The 13,571-nt window shown below is 47.1% G+C and overlaps 1 protein-coding gene across 6 annotated transcripts in view; it reads left to right on the top strand.

The window, feature by feature from the left end:
- The window catches only part of stk11ip (serine/threonine kinase 11 interacting protein), a 120,737-nt gene that overhangs the window by 13,375 nt on the left and 93,791 nt on the right, over positions 1 to 13,571 (top strand). For all 6 annotated transcript variants that reach the window (XM_078227800.1, XM_078227801.1, XM_078227799.1 and 3 more), the window contains 6 exons: positions 1,192 to 1,258; positions 4,195 to 4,397; positions 6,724 to 6,798; positions 9,578 to 9,673; positions 11,498 to 11,605; positions 12,836 to 12,907. In XM_078227800.1, the coding sequence (XP_078083926.1) occupies positions 1,195 to 1,258; positions 4,195 to 4,397; positions 6,724 to 6,798; positions 9,578 to 9,673; positions 11,498 to 11,605; positions 12,836 to 12,907 (618 nt within the window). In that variant the 5' untranslated portion in view covers positions 1,192 to 1,194. The remainder of the gene's footprint in view (positions 1 to 1,191; positions 1,259 to 4,194; positions 4,398 to 6,723; positions 6,799 to 9,577; positions 9,674 to 11,497; positions 11,606 to 12,835; positions 12,908 to 13,571) is intronic.

The raw sequence follows: 13,571 nt of genomic DNA, 5'->3' as shown, positions 1-13,571 counted from the left end.
AATGTCTCAGGCTGAGCCAGTCTGTGTGCAAACTCCTGTCCAGTCTCCAGCTTAGTTTTGGAAATTTCCACTTCAGCTAATAAAGTTCCATTTATCCAACCCTTTACAGGAGATCAGGATGCGACAAAGTGCTTTCCAGCCACTGAGGCACTTTTCAGAGTGCCACCACTGAAGTAATGTAGGAAATGTGGCTGCCAATTTTAACACAGCAAGCTCCCACAGACTGCAGTGTGATTAACAAGCAGTGAACCAGTTTTTAAGAATTGATTAAGAGATATCAGCCTAAACATTACTCCCTTGCTGCTCTTAAATGGTGTTGAGCGATCATCTGAGGAGGTCGTTTAATGTCTTAGCCGGAAAAGCGGTACCTCTAATACCACAGCACTCCCTCGGCACTGTGCTGGCAGTGTTTCGATTTGATTTATTATTGTCACATGTATTAACATACAGTGAAAAGTATTGTTTATTGCGTGTTACACAGACAAAGCATACCGTTCATAGAGAAGGAAAGGAGAGAGTGCAGAATGTAGTGTTACAGTCATAGCTAGGGTGTAGAGAAAGATCAACTTAATGCAAGATAGCTTGTGTTTTGTGTTCAAGTCCATGTATTGGGACTTGCACCTTTGGACTAGGCTGACATGCGATGCACTGAGGCATAGCCAGTATAATGTAAACACTCATTGAATCATAGGGTCCCTACAGTGCAGAAGAAGGCCATTCAGCCCATCGAGTCTGCACCGATACCGTTCCCACCCCCACTTAGTTACCTTGCTAATCCCTCTAACCTAAGGGTTAATTTAGAATGTCCAATCAACCTAACCAGCACATCTTTGGACTGTGGAGGAAACCCACGCAGACACGGGGAGAATGTGCAGACTCCACACAGACAGTGACCCAAGCTGGGAATCGAACCCGGGTCCCTGGAGTCTGTGAGGCAGCAGTGCGAACCACTGTGCCACCCGCACAGAAATATATTCTGTTTGTTGAGAGATGTCATCAAATGAATAGTTATATTGATTGTAAATGGGGAAAATGCTGGTGCTCACTTTCTTCTCTGTTTAGAATTTACAGCTAGTCAGCGCTTTGTGCGGATCCTGTACCTCCAGACTCTGAGTTGGAGAAACAATTTTAATGCATTTGCCCACTGAAATGTGGTACTGGTCTCACCTGATTCTTCCTCTTGTCTCCTAGACAATGGCGTCCAGAGCAGGGGAAGATGAGTTTGTGAGAAACTTGGCTAAACTCCTGCGAAGTTACGGTAAGTCTGATTTGATTGCAGTGGATAAACTGCTTCCTCTGGAGGAGGGAGTCCAGAACGGTGTGAGAGAGGGCAGATTTTGGGATAAAGAAGTGGAGGAATATGGCACCTAGAGGTGTAAATGGAGCTGAGGTACAGAATTTCTTTTTAAAAATGTATTTGCTCATGCGATGAGTACATCGCTGGCATGGGCTAGCATTTGTTGCCAATCCTTAATTGCCCTTGGAGGGTGGGCACGGTAAGAAGTCTCTCAACGCCAGGTTAATGTCCAACAGATTTATTTGGTAGCACGAGCTTTCGGAGCGCTGCCCCTTCACCAGGTGAGTGCAGGATTTGTTTCACAAACAGGGCATATACAGACACAAACTCAATTACAAGATAATGGTTGGAATGCGAGTCCTAACAGGCAACCAAGTCTTTACAGGTGCAGACAACCCGAGTGGAGAGAGGGTTAAGCACAGGTTAAAGAGGTGTGAATTGTTTCCAGCCAGGACAGTTAGTGAGATCTTCCACGCTTCAGTCCATGTGGTGTAGGTACACCCACAGTGCTGTTGGGGAGTGAGTTCCAGGATTTTGACCCATTGTTATCGAAAGGAATGGCAGAATTCCTGAAGGACACTGGTTTAGAAATTATGACATTGATAGCAAAGAAATGGGGGAGCAGACAACCTTTATTTCTAACCCTAAGGATAATGAATTTGTGTGATGTGTTACTAGGTTTGCAGCAGATAATTAATGCATTCCCTGGAGAGAAGGACCTTAGCAAGAAGCTAGGTAGGTGGGAATTGATCTCTCAAAAAGCTTGTTGGGGTTTAACGGTCTTTTTTCCTATTTCTTAAATAGTTTGCGTTCTTGTTGTGAACTGTTAATACACTGTGCATCCCCAGAACCTGAACTCTGTCATTGCCAGGAAGGGGCAGCACGGTGGCACAGTGGTTGGCACTGCGGCCTCACAGAACCAGGGACCTGGGTTCGATTCCAGCCTTGGCTGACTGTACGGAGTCTGCACGTTCTCCCCGTGTCTGCGTGGGTTTCCTCCGGGTGCTCCAGTTTCCTCCCACAGTCCAAAGATGTGCGGGTTAGATGGATTGGCCATTCTAAATTGCCCCTTAGTGTCCCAAGATATGTAGGTTAGGGGGATTAAGGGGTAAATACATAGGGTTACGAGGGGAGGGGATGAGCCTGGATAAAATGTTTGTTGGAGAGTCGGTGCAGGCTTGATGGGCCGAGTGGCAGCCTTCTGCACTGTAGGAATTTTATAATAGGAACAATAGCTGGTGTACTCGAAAGACAGCCTCTGGAACTCCTGCACTGGCTTGTTTTGGGGCAATCTAGCTGCTGGGTTTCCTATATTCCAACGGTGGCTGCGTTTCTAAAGTGCTTCAATGGCTGTAAAGCACTTTAGGAGGCCCTGAGTTGTGAAAGGCGCTATGTAAATGCAAGTCATTCTTTTGGGTCACAAGTTCATCCTTTAATAAAGATGATGCTTACTTCAATTGCTGAGAATCTTTCATGATTATTGAAAGACTGACTTGCATTGGTGTAGCATTGAAGGCATTCTAATCTGTGAAGAAGTGTAGGACCTCAAAAGGACATAGCCAAGTTGGAAAGTGTGGAAAGATGGCAGATGAAATTCAATGCGAAGAAATGTGACGTTCATTTTAGGAGGGACACAGAGAGACGATATGCAATAAAGGGGATATTTCTAAAGGGGGTGCAGGAGAAGAGGGGCCTGGGTGTGTATAGAGAAGTCATTCAAGGTGGCAGAACAGGTTGAGAGAGCAGTAAATAAAGCATAGTGCAAAAACACGGAGCTTATGTTGAACTGGCATTAGACACTAGCTCAGCCTCAGCTGGAGTATGGTATCCAGTACTGGGTGCCACAGTTCAGAAAGCATTGGAGGGAGTGCAGAAAGGGTTCACCAGAACAGTTCCAGGGATGAGGGGCTTCAGATATGAGGATAAGGTTGGAGAATTTATGACTTTTCTTTGGAGAAGAGAAGGTTGAGAGGAGATTTGATGAGGGGCCTGGACAGGGTAGATGGGAGAAACTATCCCCACTCATGAAAGAGTCAAGAAAGAGGGGGCACAAATTTAAAGTAATTGACAAAAGAAGGAAAAGTGACATGAGGAAAATGTTTCACGCAGGGTCTGGAGTGCTCTGCCTGAGAGTGTGGTGGAGGTAGGTCAGTTGAAGCATTCACAAGGGAATCGGACTGTTGTCTGAAAAGGAAAATTGTGCAGGGTTACAGGGTGAAGACTGAGGAGCCTCAGAGTCTCTGTGACCTCTTCCTCCACCATTTTCTTATGTTCCTATGTTATGAATACTCACTGGAGATGGGTTGGGGGGTGGGTGCCACCATTTCTTCTACATTCATTCACTGGATGTGGGAGTCACTGGTTAGTCCAGTGTTTATTGCCCATCCTTGGGAAAGTGGTGATGAGCTGCCTCCTTGAAGCGCTGCAATCCATGTGGTGTAGGTACACCCACAGTGCTGTTAGGGAGGGTGTTCCGGATTTACGACCCAGCGACAATGAAGAGATGATATATTTCCAAGTCAGGATTGTGTGTGGCTTGGAGGGGAACTTGCGAGTGGTGGTGTTTCCATGCATTTGCTGTCCTTGTACTTCTAGGTGGTAGAGATCAGGGGTTTGGAAGGTGCTGCCGAAGGAACCTTGGTGAGTTGCTGCAGTGCATCTTGTAGATGATACACACTGCTACTACTATGTGTTGGTGGTGGAGGGCGTATCTATTGAAGGTGGTGCCAGTCAAGTGGGCTGCTTTGTCCTGGATGGTTTTGAGCTTCTTGAGTGTTGTTGGAGCTGCACCCATCCAGGCAAGTGGAGAGTGTTGCAATACAATGTTGCTTGATGGACATGTCCACTTATGGGACTTAGTTACATGTGTGAATGTATTTCTGGTGCCCTTTGTGCAGGTGACTCTGTACTGAGTGGGACAAGTACTCTGTCGCTATTAACTGTCGGCCTCCAAGTCCTCCACAACCTCTTTGAACAACATCTTCTGCCACGCAAGTACCAGCATGGATTCATCGCCTTGCCCTCCCATCCCTCTGATACTGCCTCAGTCCTTGAGGTGCAGTTCCTTTTCGATGTTCTACAGAAAGCCGTCTCGCTAAAGGTTGGTGAAATATTGCTCATTTTAGTTTCGATGTATTCATTCCGTTTAAAACTTGTGGGTTGAATTTCCATTGATAATTTCATTCACGAGTTTTCAGCTCGGGGGAAATGTCTTTTTGACTTCCTGGTGCACTTAGATTGAGTGTAGATTCTTTTGTTAATGTACATAGTTTCTTCCAGGTTCAGAATAAAGCTCCCTCTACCCTGCCCCCATCAAACACTCCCAGGACATGTGCAGCACAGGGTTAGATACAGAGTAGAGCTCCCTCTTGGAATATAGTGTTCAATTCTGGTCGCCACGCTACCAGAAGGATGTGGAGGTTTTGGAGAGGGTACAGAAAAGATCTACCAGGATATTGCCTGGTATGGAGGGCATTAGCCATGAGGGGAGGTTGGAGAAACTTGGTTTGTTCTCACTGGAACAACGGAGGTTAAGGAGCGACCTGATAGAAGTCTACAAGATTGAGGGGCGTGGACAGACTGGATAGTCAGAAACTTTTTCCCAGGGTCAATTACTAGGGGGCATAGGTTTATGGTGCAAGGGGCAAGGTTTAAAGGAGATGAACGAGGCAAGTTTTTTACACAGAGGGTGGTGGGTGCCTGGAACTCTGGGGGAGGTAGTGGAAACAGATACGATATTGACCTTTTAAGGGGCATCTTGACAAATGGATAAGTAAGATGGGAATGGAGGAATATGGTCCCTGGAAGGGGAGGGGGTTCTGGTTCAGTTGGGCAGCGTGGTCGGTGCAGGCTTGGAGGGCCGAAGGGCCTGTTCCTGTGCTGTAATTTTCTTCTTTGTTCTACACTGATCCTATCAAACACTCCCAGGACAGGTACAGCACAGTGTTAGATACAGAGTAAAGCTCCCTCTACGCTACCCCCATCAAACACTCCCAGGACAGGTACAGCACGGAGTTAGATACAGAGTAAAGCTCCCTCTACACTGTCCCCATCAAACACTCCCAGGACAGGTACAGCACGGGGTTAGATACAGAGTAAAGCTCCCTCTACACTGTCCCCATCAAACACTCCCAGGACAGGTACAGCACGGGGTTAGATACAGAGTAAAGCTCCCTCTACACTGTCCCCATCAAACACTCCCAGGACAGGTACAGCACAGGGTTAGATACAGAGTAAAGCTCCCTCTACACTGTCCCCATCAAACACTCCCAGGACAGGTACAGCACGGTGTTAGATACAGCGTAAAGCTCCCTCTACACTGCCCCCATCAATCAGGAGGGCAGGTAGGAAAGCTAATAGAATGTTGTCATTTACTGAGAGGAGAATTGAATACAACAGCAGGGAGGTTTTGCTTCACTTTTGAGACCATATCTGAAGTACTAAATGCAGAATTGGCTTCCTCATTAAAGGAAGGATGTAAATACATTGGAAACAGTTCAGAGAAGGACTAATTCCTGGGATTGGCAGATTGTCTTATGAGAAAAGGTTTTGCAGGCTGAGTCTGCATCCTCTGGAATTTAGAAGAGTAAGTGGCTGAAACATTAAGATCCCGAGAGGTTTTAACAAGGTTCATGTGGAGAGAATGTTCCCTCTTGTGGGAGAAACTAGAACTAGGGGTCACTGTTTAAAAATAAGGGGTTGTTCACTTAAGACAGAGACGAGAAGAAATTCTTTCTGAGGTTCATGGGTCTTTCGAACACTCTTCCTCAAAGGTGTGGAGATGCCAGCGTTTGTCTGGGGTGGGCACAGTAAGAAGTCTCTCAACACCAGGTTAAAGTCCAAAGGGTTTATTTGGAATCACAAGCTTTTGGAGCGCCACTCCTTCCTCAGCCACTCACCTGATGAAGGAGCAGCGCTCTGAAAGCTCGTGACTCCAAATGAACAAAGAAAGAACAAAGAAAATTACAGCACAGGAACAGGCCCTTCGGCCCTCCAAGCCTGCACCGACCATGCTGCCCGACTTAACGAAAACACCCTACCCTTCCGGGGACCGTATCCCTCCATTCCCATCCTATTCGTGAAAGAACAAGGAAAAAACCTGTTGGACTTTAACCTGGTGTTGTGAGTTCTTATTCTTCCTCAAAAGACGGTGAACGCAGGATCTTTAAATATTTTAAGACAGTGATAGATTGATTCTTGATAATCCAGGGGTGAAAGGTTATCGGGGATAGGAAGAAATGTGGAACTGAAGTTACATTCGATCAGCCATGATTTTGAAAGGCAGAGCAGGAACTGAATGCCTTACTGCCCTTCATGTGGTCTTGTATTCTGTGTGTCTCTGTGTGTCTCTGTGTGTCTCTGTGTGTCTCTGTGTGTCTCTGTGTGTCTCTGTGTGTCTCTGTGTAATACCACTTCTTTTGTTCCAGTTGGTACATCCCCCAGGGCCTAAACTCCAGACGCCTGTGAGGATCATGGCTTTTAAATCTCTCCGATTCTTAGAGGTATGCTTATTGCGACGTTCCCTTCCAGCCTGGGTTAGTGTGTGAACACCTCTCCTCATCTCAGCTGCTTGAAAGCATGTAACCAGATGGGACACGCAGGTTCCCGATCCCGGCTGGAAGCCAGGAGGCCACTGACCTCAGTCTCAGCCTTGCTGAGCAAGGGCAATGCTGGGATGTGGGGTGGGTAGCGGTATTAGGGATCGCGATTTGTACTTCCCGATGGGAGTCCCGACTGGGAAACCTGTACACGAGAACGTGGGGTGACGACTGGATTGCATTTATCTGCAATCCCCCTTGATGAGCTGCAGCAGCAAGTTAATCTTTATACAGCACCTTAAACACAGTGAAACATCTCGAGGTACTGTAAAAAGTAAATATCAGGACAGAAGGCCAAAAGCCTTGTCAAAGGGGTTGATTTTATAGACCATTGTATTTGATTGCATTCTTGTATCTATGGGACCTGATCTTGTGCTGGTCTCACCCTCCCTGTCTGACTCTCCTGCTGGCATTCTGGTTTAGCATCTGGGATCTGATCTCTGAATTGGCAAAACCTCATGGAATAGCTGCAACTTAGAATGATATAGCACCTCTACTGAAACATGCAAAGGGCTCTCGTGGGAAGTATGACAATGAGTCACATCTTAGGACAGATGATCAAAAGCTTGGTCAACGCTGCTTCAAGATGGTGCCGGAACGTGGTGACTTCTTGCAAGCTGTGTCCAGCATACCCTCTAATTCTATTACTCTCGTTCAATGCTTCTAAAACTGTATTCTAACTCTTTTAAACTCTCTAGCAATGATCTTTCTCTACACCCTAGCCGTGACTGTAACACTACATTCTGCACTCTCCTTTCCTTCACTATGAACGGTATGCTTTGTCTGTATAGCACGCAAGAAACAACACTTTTCACTATGCTAATACATGTGACAATAAATCAAATCAAAACGAGGTAGGTTTTAAGTAAGGAGTGCCTTAGAAGGAGGAAAGTGGAATGGGGATGGATGTTGATGGGAGTGTACAGGGTGGGGGGTGTTGGGAGGTCATAGCCATAGCGTCCTAGAGGTTTACAGCATGGAAACAGGCTCTTCGGCCCAACTTGTCCTTGCCACCCTTTTTAAAACCCCTAAGCTAAACCCAATTGCCCGCATTTGGCCCATATCCCTCTATGCCCATCTTACCCATGTAACTATCTAAATGCTTTTTAAAAGACAAAGTTGTACCCGCCTCTACTACTACCTCTGGCAGCTCATTCCAGACACTCACCTGTGTGTGAAAAAATTGCCCCTCTGGACAATTTTGTATCTCTCCCCTCTCACTTAAACCGATGCCCTCTAGTTTTAGACTCCCCTACCTTTGGGAAAAGTTATTGACTTTCTAACTGATCTGTGCTCATTATTTTATAGACCTCTATAAGATCACCCCTCAGCCTCCGACGCTCTACAGAAAAAAGTCCCAGTCTATCCAGCCTCTCCTTATAACTCAAACCATCAAGTCCCGGTAGCATCCTAGTAAATCTTTTCTGTGCTCTTTCTAGTTTAATAATATCCTTTCTATAATAGGGTGACCAGAACTGTACACAGTATTCCAAGTGTGGCCTTACCAATGTCTTGTACAACTTCAACAAGATGTCCCAACTCCTGTATTCAATGTTCTGATCGATGAAACCAAGCATGCCAAATGCTGCCTTCACCACTCTGTCCACCTGTGATTCCACTTTCAAGGAGCTATGAACATGTACCCCTAGATCTCTTTGTTCTATAACTCTCCCCAACGCCCTGCCATTAACTGAGCAAGTCCTGCCCTGGTTCAATCTAACAAAATGTATCACTTCGCATTTATCTAAATTAAACTCCAGGGCTTGGGGCCTAGGCAACTGAAGGCAGAGCCATCACTGGAGTGATTAAAATCAGGGATGCACAAGAGGCCAGAATTAAAGGAGTGCAGATACCTCCAAACTGGGACTGATGGAGGTTCCACGAGGAATAAGAGCAGGAATAGAATCCTGACAGTGCAGGAGGAGGAGGCCATTCGGCCCATCGAGCCTGCATCGACAACAATCGCATCCAGGCCCTATCCCCATAATCCCACGTATTTGCCCTGCTTGTCCCCCTGACACTAATGGGCAGTTTAGCATGGCCAATCAACCTACCCTGTAAATCTTTGGACTGTGTGGAGGAAACTGGAGGAACCCACGCAGACATGGGGAGAATGTGCAGACTCCACACAGACATTGACCCAAACCGGGAATTGAACCCGGGACCCTGGCAATGTGAGACCGTAGTGCTAACCACTGTGCCACCGTGTCGCCCCTTTTCAGACCTTTCCGCCCATCGAGCCTGTTCCTCCATTCAGTACAAATCACAGCTGATCTTGGGTTTCAGTTCTGTCTTCCTACCTGCCCGCTGTGGTCCCTTAATTCCCTGTCTACCCCGACCTTAAATATAATCAGCAATGGAGCATCCAAAAGTTCAGCGATAAGGAGGAGCAAGGCCATGGAGGAATTTGAAAATGAGGATGTGAATATAGGTCAGTAAACACAGGGGTGATAGAATGGAACTTGCAGCGAGTTAGAGCTATGAAGTTCCACATTCTAACAGGGTTATCTATAAGAGTGTGAGGCACATTGTTTGGATGATATGTCGTCAACATGTAGGATGCAATGCCAGTTAGCCTGTTTGATATTGATCAGATCTCACATTATCGGTGATGAGGATTGAATTGACTGTTTCTCTGGCTCGGCCGGTGAAGATCTCACCTCTGTCTGCTTTTCTTTCCCAGTTGAAACGGGTCCCCCCTCACTGTCTGGAAGGGCTACGGGGGGTCTACACGCGGCTGGAGATTCTGGTCTGTTCGAGCTGCATCAACACTATCGCGGTGAGGCCACATCCTCGATCAGACACATCCTCGATCCGACACAGTCGCAACAAGATTGTGCCCATCAACCATCTCAAATGTTTAAAACTTTACATAAAGAAAGGCCTTGCGTTTGTGTAGCACCTTTCCCATCCTCTGCGTGCCCCCTAGCACTTTACAGCCGGTTAAGTTTTTGAAGTGCAGTCACTGTTGCAATGTGGGAGACTGGGGCCACCAATCTGTGCACAGAAAGATCCCGCAAACAGCAAATGAATAATTTGTACTACGTCAAGTGCAAAACTGAAAGTATCAAAATGTGTGATCAGCTGTTAAAGGAGCCAGCACCCTATTTTTAAGTATATAACATCCACTGAGTAGCTGTAGGACGGAGTAACAACACTTAAATAAACACCTTGACCTTAAAACTGTGGTGCTGGAGGAGAGGTAAATATTAACCAGGGATTTCAGCCGTTCTTGGGGAATAAATCAGTCGTAATCAGAGTCGGGCTCAAAGTGCTGATTGGGCCCCACTTCTTTTCAAGTTCTGCCATGCCATCTTTTTAAGCACCTGAGAAGGCAGACAGCGGTGTTGTTTTAACCATTCCTCTGGGTGATGGCACCTACAGCAGTGCAGCACTCCCTCAGCTCTGCACTGTGTTATTGTACGGAGCTCTGGAGTGGGACTTCAAACCAGGGCCTGCTGACAGCTATAAAGAGCAGGTACCCATTTAACGGGAATACTCTGGTGTGGTCGTCGGCACCTGAACGGGGGCTGCAGAGCCCGGAGCTCGTGGAGGGTTCATGCTCCCTCTCTGTCTTGAGGGCATTGCAGCAAAATCAGGCAGATGGATTCAGATGTAGATCAGCCACAATCTAATTGAATGGCAGAACAGCATTGATGGGCAGAATGGCCTTCTCTGTTCTAAAGGAGTTTAAATTATATGGGCAAGTTGCAGAGAGTTGGTTTCTGTGCCCTCGAATTTAGAAGACTTCTGGGTGATTTAATCAAAGCATTCCGGTTGGTGAGAGTATTCGATCAATTCAATAGCAGAATAGTTTCCTTTGGTGGGGAGAGTTCAGGGCAAGTGCGCAGAACCTTAAAATTAGCACTAGATGGTCCAGGGATGGTGTCAGAAAGCACTTCCTCACAGGATAGCGGAAATCCAGCACTCCGCCTCCCAAAAAGGCCCTGGATGCTAAAGTAAAGTTTATGTATTAGTCACAAGTAAGGCTTACATTAACACTGCAATGAAGTTACTGTGAAAATCCCCTAGTCGCCACACTCCGGCGCCTGTTCGGGTAACACTGAGGGAGAATTTAGCATGGCCAATGCACCCTAACCAGCACGTCTTTTGGAGTGCGGGAGGAAGCCGGAGCACCCGGACGAAACCCACGCAGACACGGGGAGAATGTGGAAACTCCACACAGACAGTGACCCGAGATGGGAATTGAACCCGGGTCCCTGGCGCGGTGAGGCAGCAGTGCGAACCCACTGTGACGCTGGAGCTCAGTTGGAACCTTTGAGATTGAGGATAGACTTTTGCTGGGTTGTGATTTCAAGGGAAAGGGATTGAAATGGAGCTGAGATACACACCAGCAATGAGCTAACTGAATCGTGTGAGCAGGCATGTGAACATGAACACCAGATCAGACATTGCTGTCATTCTCACCACGCTAGTCTAGCGTGTTAGTGTGTGGGACCACACGTGAGCAGTGGTGATTCTAGCTGCGTTGCTTGCAGAACATTTCCTTCCACTGAGTAGCTGTAGGGGGGATAACAACACTTAAATGAACATCTCGATCTTAAATCTGTGTGCTCTCTCTCCCTCTCTCTCCCCGGGGCAGGAAATTATCTCGGTCTGCGGTGGGGATCTGAGCTCTGCCCTCCCGTGGCTCGATTTGCATACTCTTAATTTCAGCAACAATTTCATCGCATCACTGGACAGCTCGCTGGTAAGGCTATTCACCAGGTTAGTCTGTCCAAGCATCGTCTATATAAAGGGTAGAGCTGTGATACAGATCAGCTCATTACCAGTTACAACTGCTGCTCTCCATGGAGTCGGCTGGTATCAGCTGTCCAGGACTGATAAAGACATCAGGATTTTCCTCCTTCACCTCCATTCAGTCAATTTTATGATTTTATGTTGCACACCCTTAACAAATACTGGAGAGAGAAATATGTTTCACTCCAGACACTCTCAGATTTAGGTAAAGCACGGGGTTAGATACAGAGTAAAACTCCCTCTACCCGGTCCCTATCAAACACTCCCAGGACAGGTACAGCAGGGGATTAGATACAGAGTAAAGCTCCCTCTACACCGTCCCCATCAAACACCCCCAGGACAGATACAGCATGGGGTTAGATACAGAGTAAAACTCCCTCTACACTGTCCCCATCAAACACTCCCAGGACAGGTACAGCACCGGGTTAGATACAGAGTAAAGCTCCCTCTACACCGTCCCCATCAAACACTCCCAGGACAGGTACAGCACGGGGTTAGATACAGAGTAAAGCTCCCTCTACACTGTCCCCCACCAAACACTCCCAGGGTTACTGGTGAAATTTGAATTCAATAAAAATCTGGAATTGGAAAGTCTAATGATGACCATGAATCCATCGTCAATAGTAAAAACCTGCCTGGTTCATTAATTTTCTTTAGGGAAGGAAATCTGCCGTCCTGACATGTGACTCCAGGCCCACAGCAATGTGGTTGACTCTGTAATGGTCACTCAGTTCAGGGGCAATTGGTAATGGACAATGGTTTCGTGGTCATCATTAGACTTTCTATTCCAGATTTTTATTGAATTCAAATTTCACCATCTGCTGTGCTGGGATTCGAACCCAGGTCCCCAGAGCATTACCCTGGGTCTCTGGGTTACTAGTCCGTATCAGTACCACTAGGCCACTGCCTGCATCGTGAAGGATGCATTGGGAAAGTAGGCGGCAGTGACAGGGTCAACATTTGCTGCCCGCGGCTAATTGCACTTGAGAATTGAATTCAGCCTCTGCATTTGTTGTGTTGGGGCTTGACCTTGTGCCTCCATACCATTATTCCCGGGCTCTGGAATATTAATCCGGTAGCATGAACACCTTGCTATTGTAGCCCATTGACCGCTCCTGGCAGATGCACTATGATCTCTCTCTCCTGTACCAGTTCTCAGGGCTGTTCTTGTTTCTCACAGGCCCTGCTCAGCGTGCTACGAATTCTGGACCTGAGTCACAATCAAGTCCGGGACTGTGCAGAGAACCTGAAGGTGAGGAACTCTGACCGTCGTCGGTGACTGTGCGCCACACCAGCAGCTCTGGCACGCGGAGTTTTGCTGAGAGAGGAAGGCTGTGTTTGAAATGAGGGCATATCTTCATAGGCCAGTGAATAATGGAGCCAGGTGGTTCAACCTGTGTTGAACAGCAATGGCGGGGTTGGGGGTGGGGAGTGGGTGCTGCGGTGGCAGTGAGATGGGGTGTGGACGCAGGGTGACAGAGGTATTAGCCAGTAATTGGGAGGGGTGAAGAGGGCTTTAACAAGCCACTTGGTTCTATCAAACACTTCAAAGGAAATAAAAAGGAAGAAAATCGGACCGACCACCTGTCATCGGCCTCAGCACCAGAAACGACAACAGCGAACCATAGAACCATAGAAAATTACAGCTCAGAAACAGGCCTTTTGGCCCTTCTTGTCTGCGCCGAACCATTTTATGCCTAGTCCCACTGACCTGCACTTGGACCATATCCCTCCACACCCCTCTCATCCATGAACCCGTCCAAGTTTTTCTTAAATGTTAAAAGTGACCCCGCATTTACCACTTTATCCGGCAGCTCATTCCACACTCCCACCACTCTCTGCGTGAAGAACCCCCCCCTAATATTCCCTTTAAACTTTTCTCCTTTTACCCTTAACCCATGCCCTCTGGTTTTTTT

Source organism: Mustelus asterias, chromosome 14, assembly GCF_964213995.1.
Source record: "Mustelus asterias chromosome 14, sMusAst1.hap1.1, whole genome shotgun sequence".
In the NCBI taxonomy this organism is placed as follows: domain Eukaryota; kingdom Metazoa; phylum Chordata; class Chondrichthyes; order Carcharhiniformes; family Triakidae; genus Mustelus; species Mustelus asterias.
Note: the sequence above shows the minus strand (reverse complement) of the source record. Positions and strands in the feature narration are given on the sequence as shown.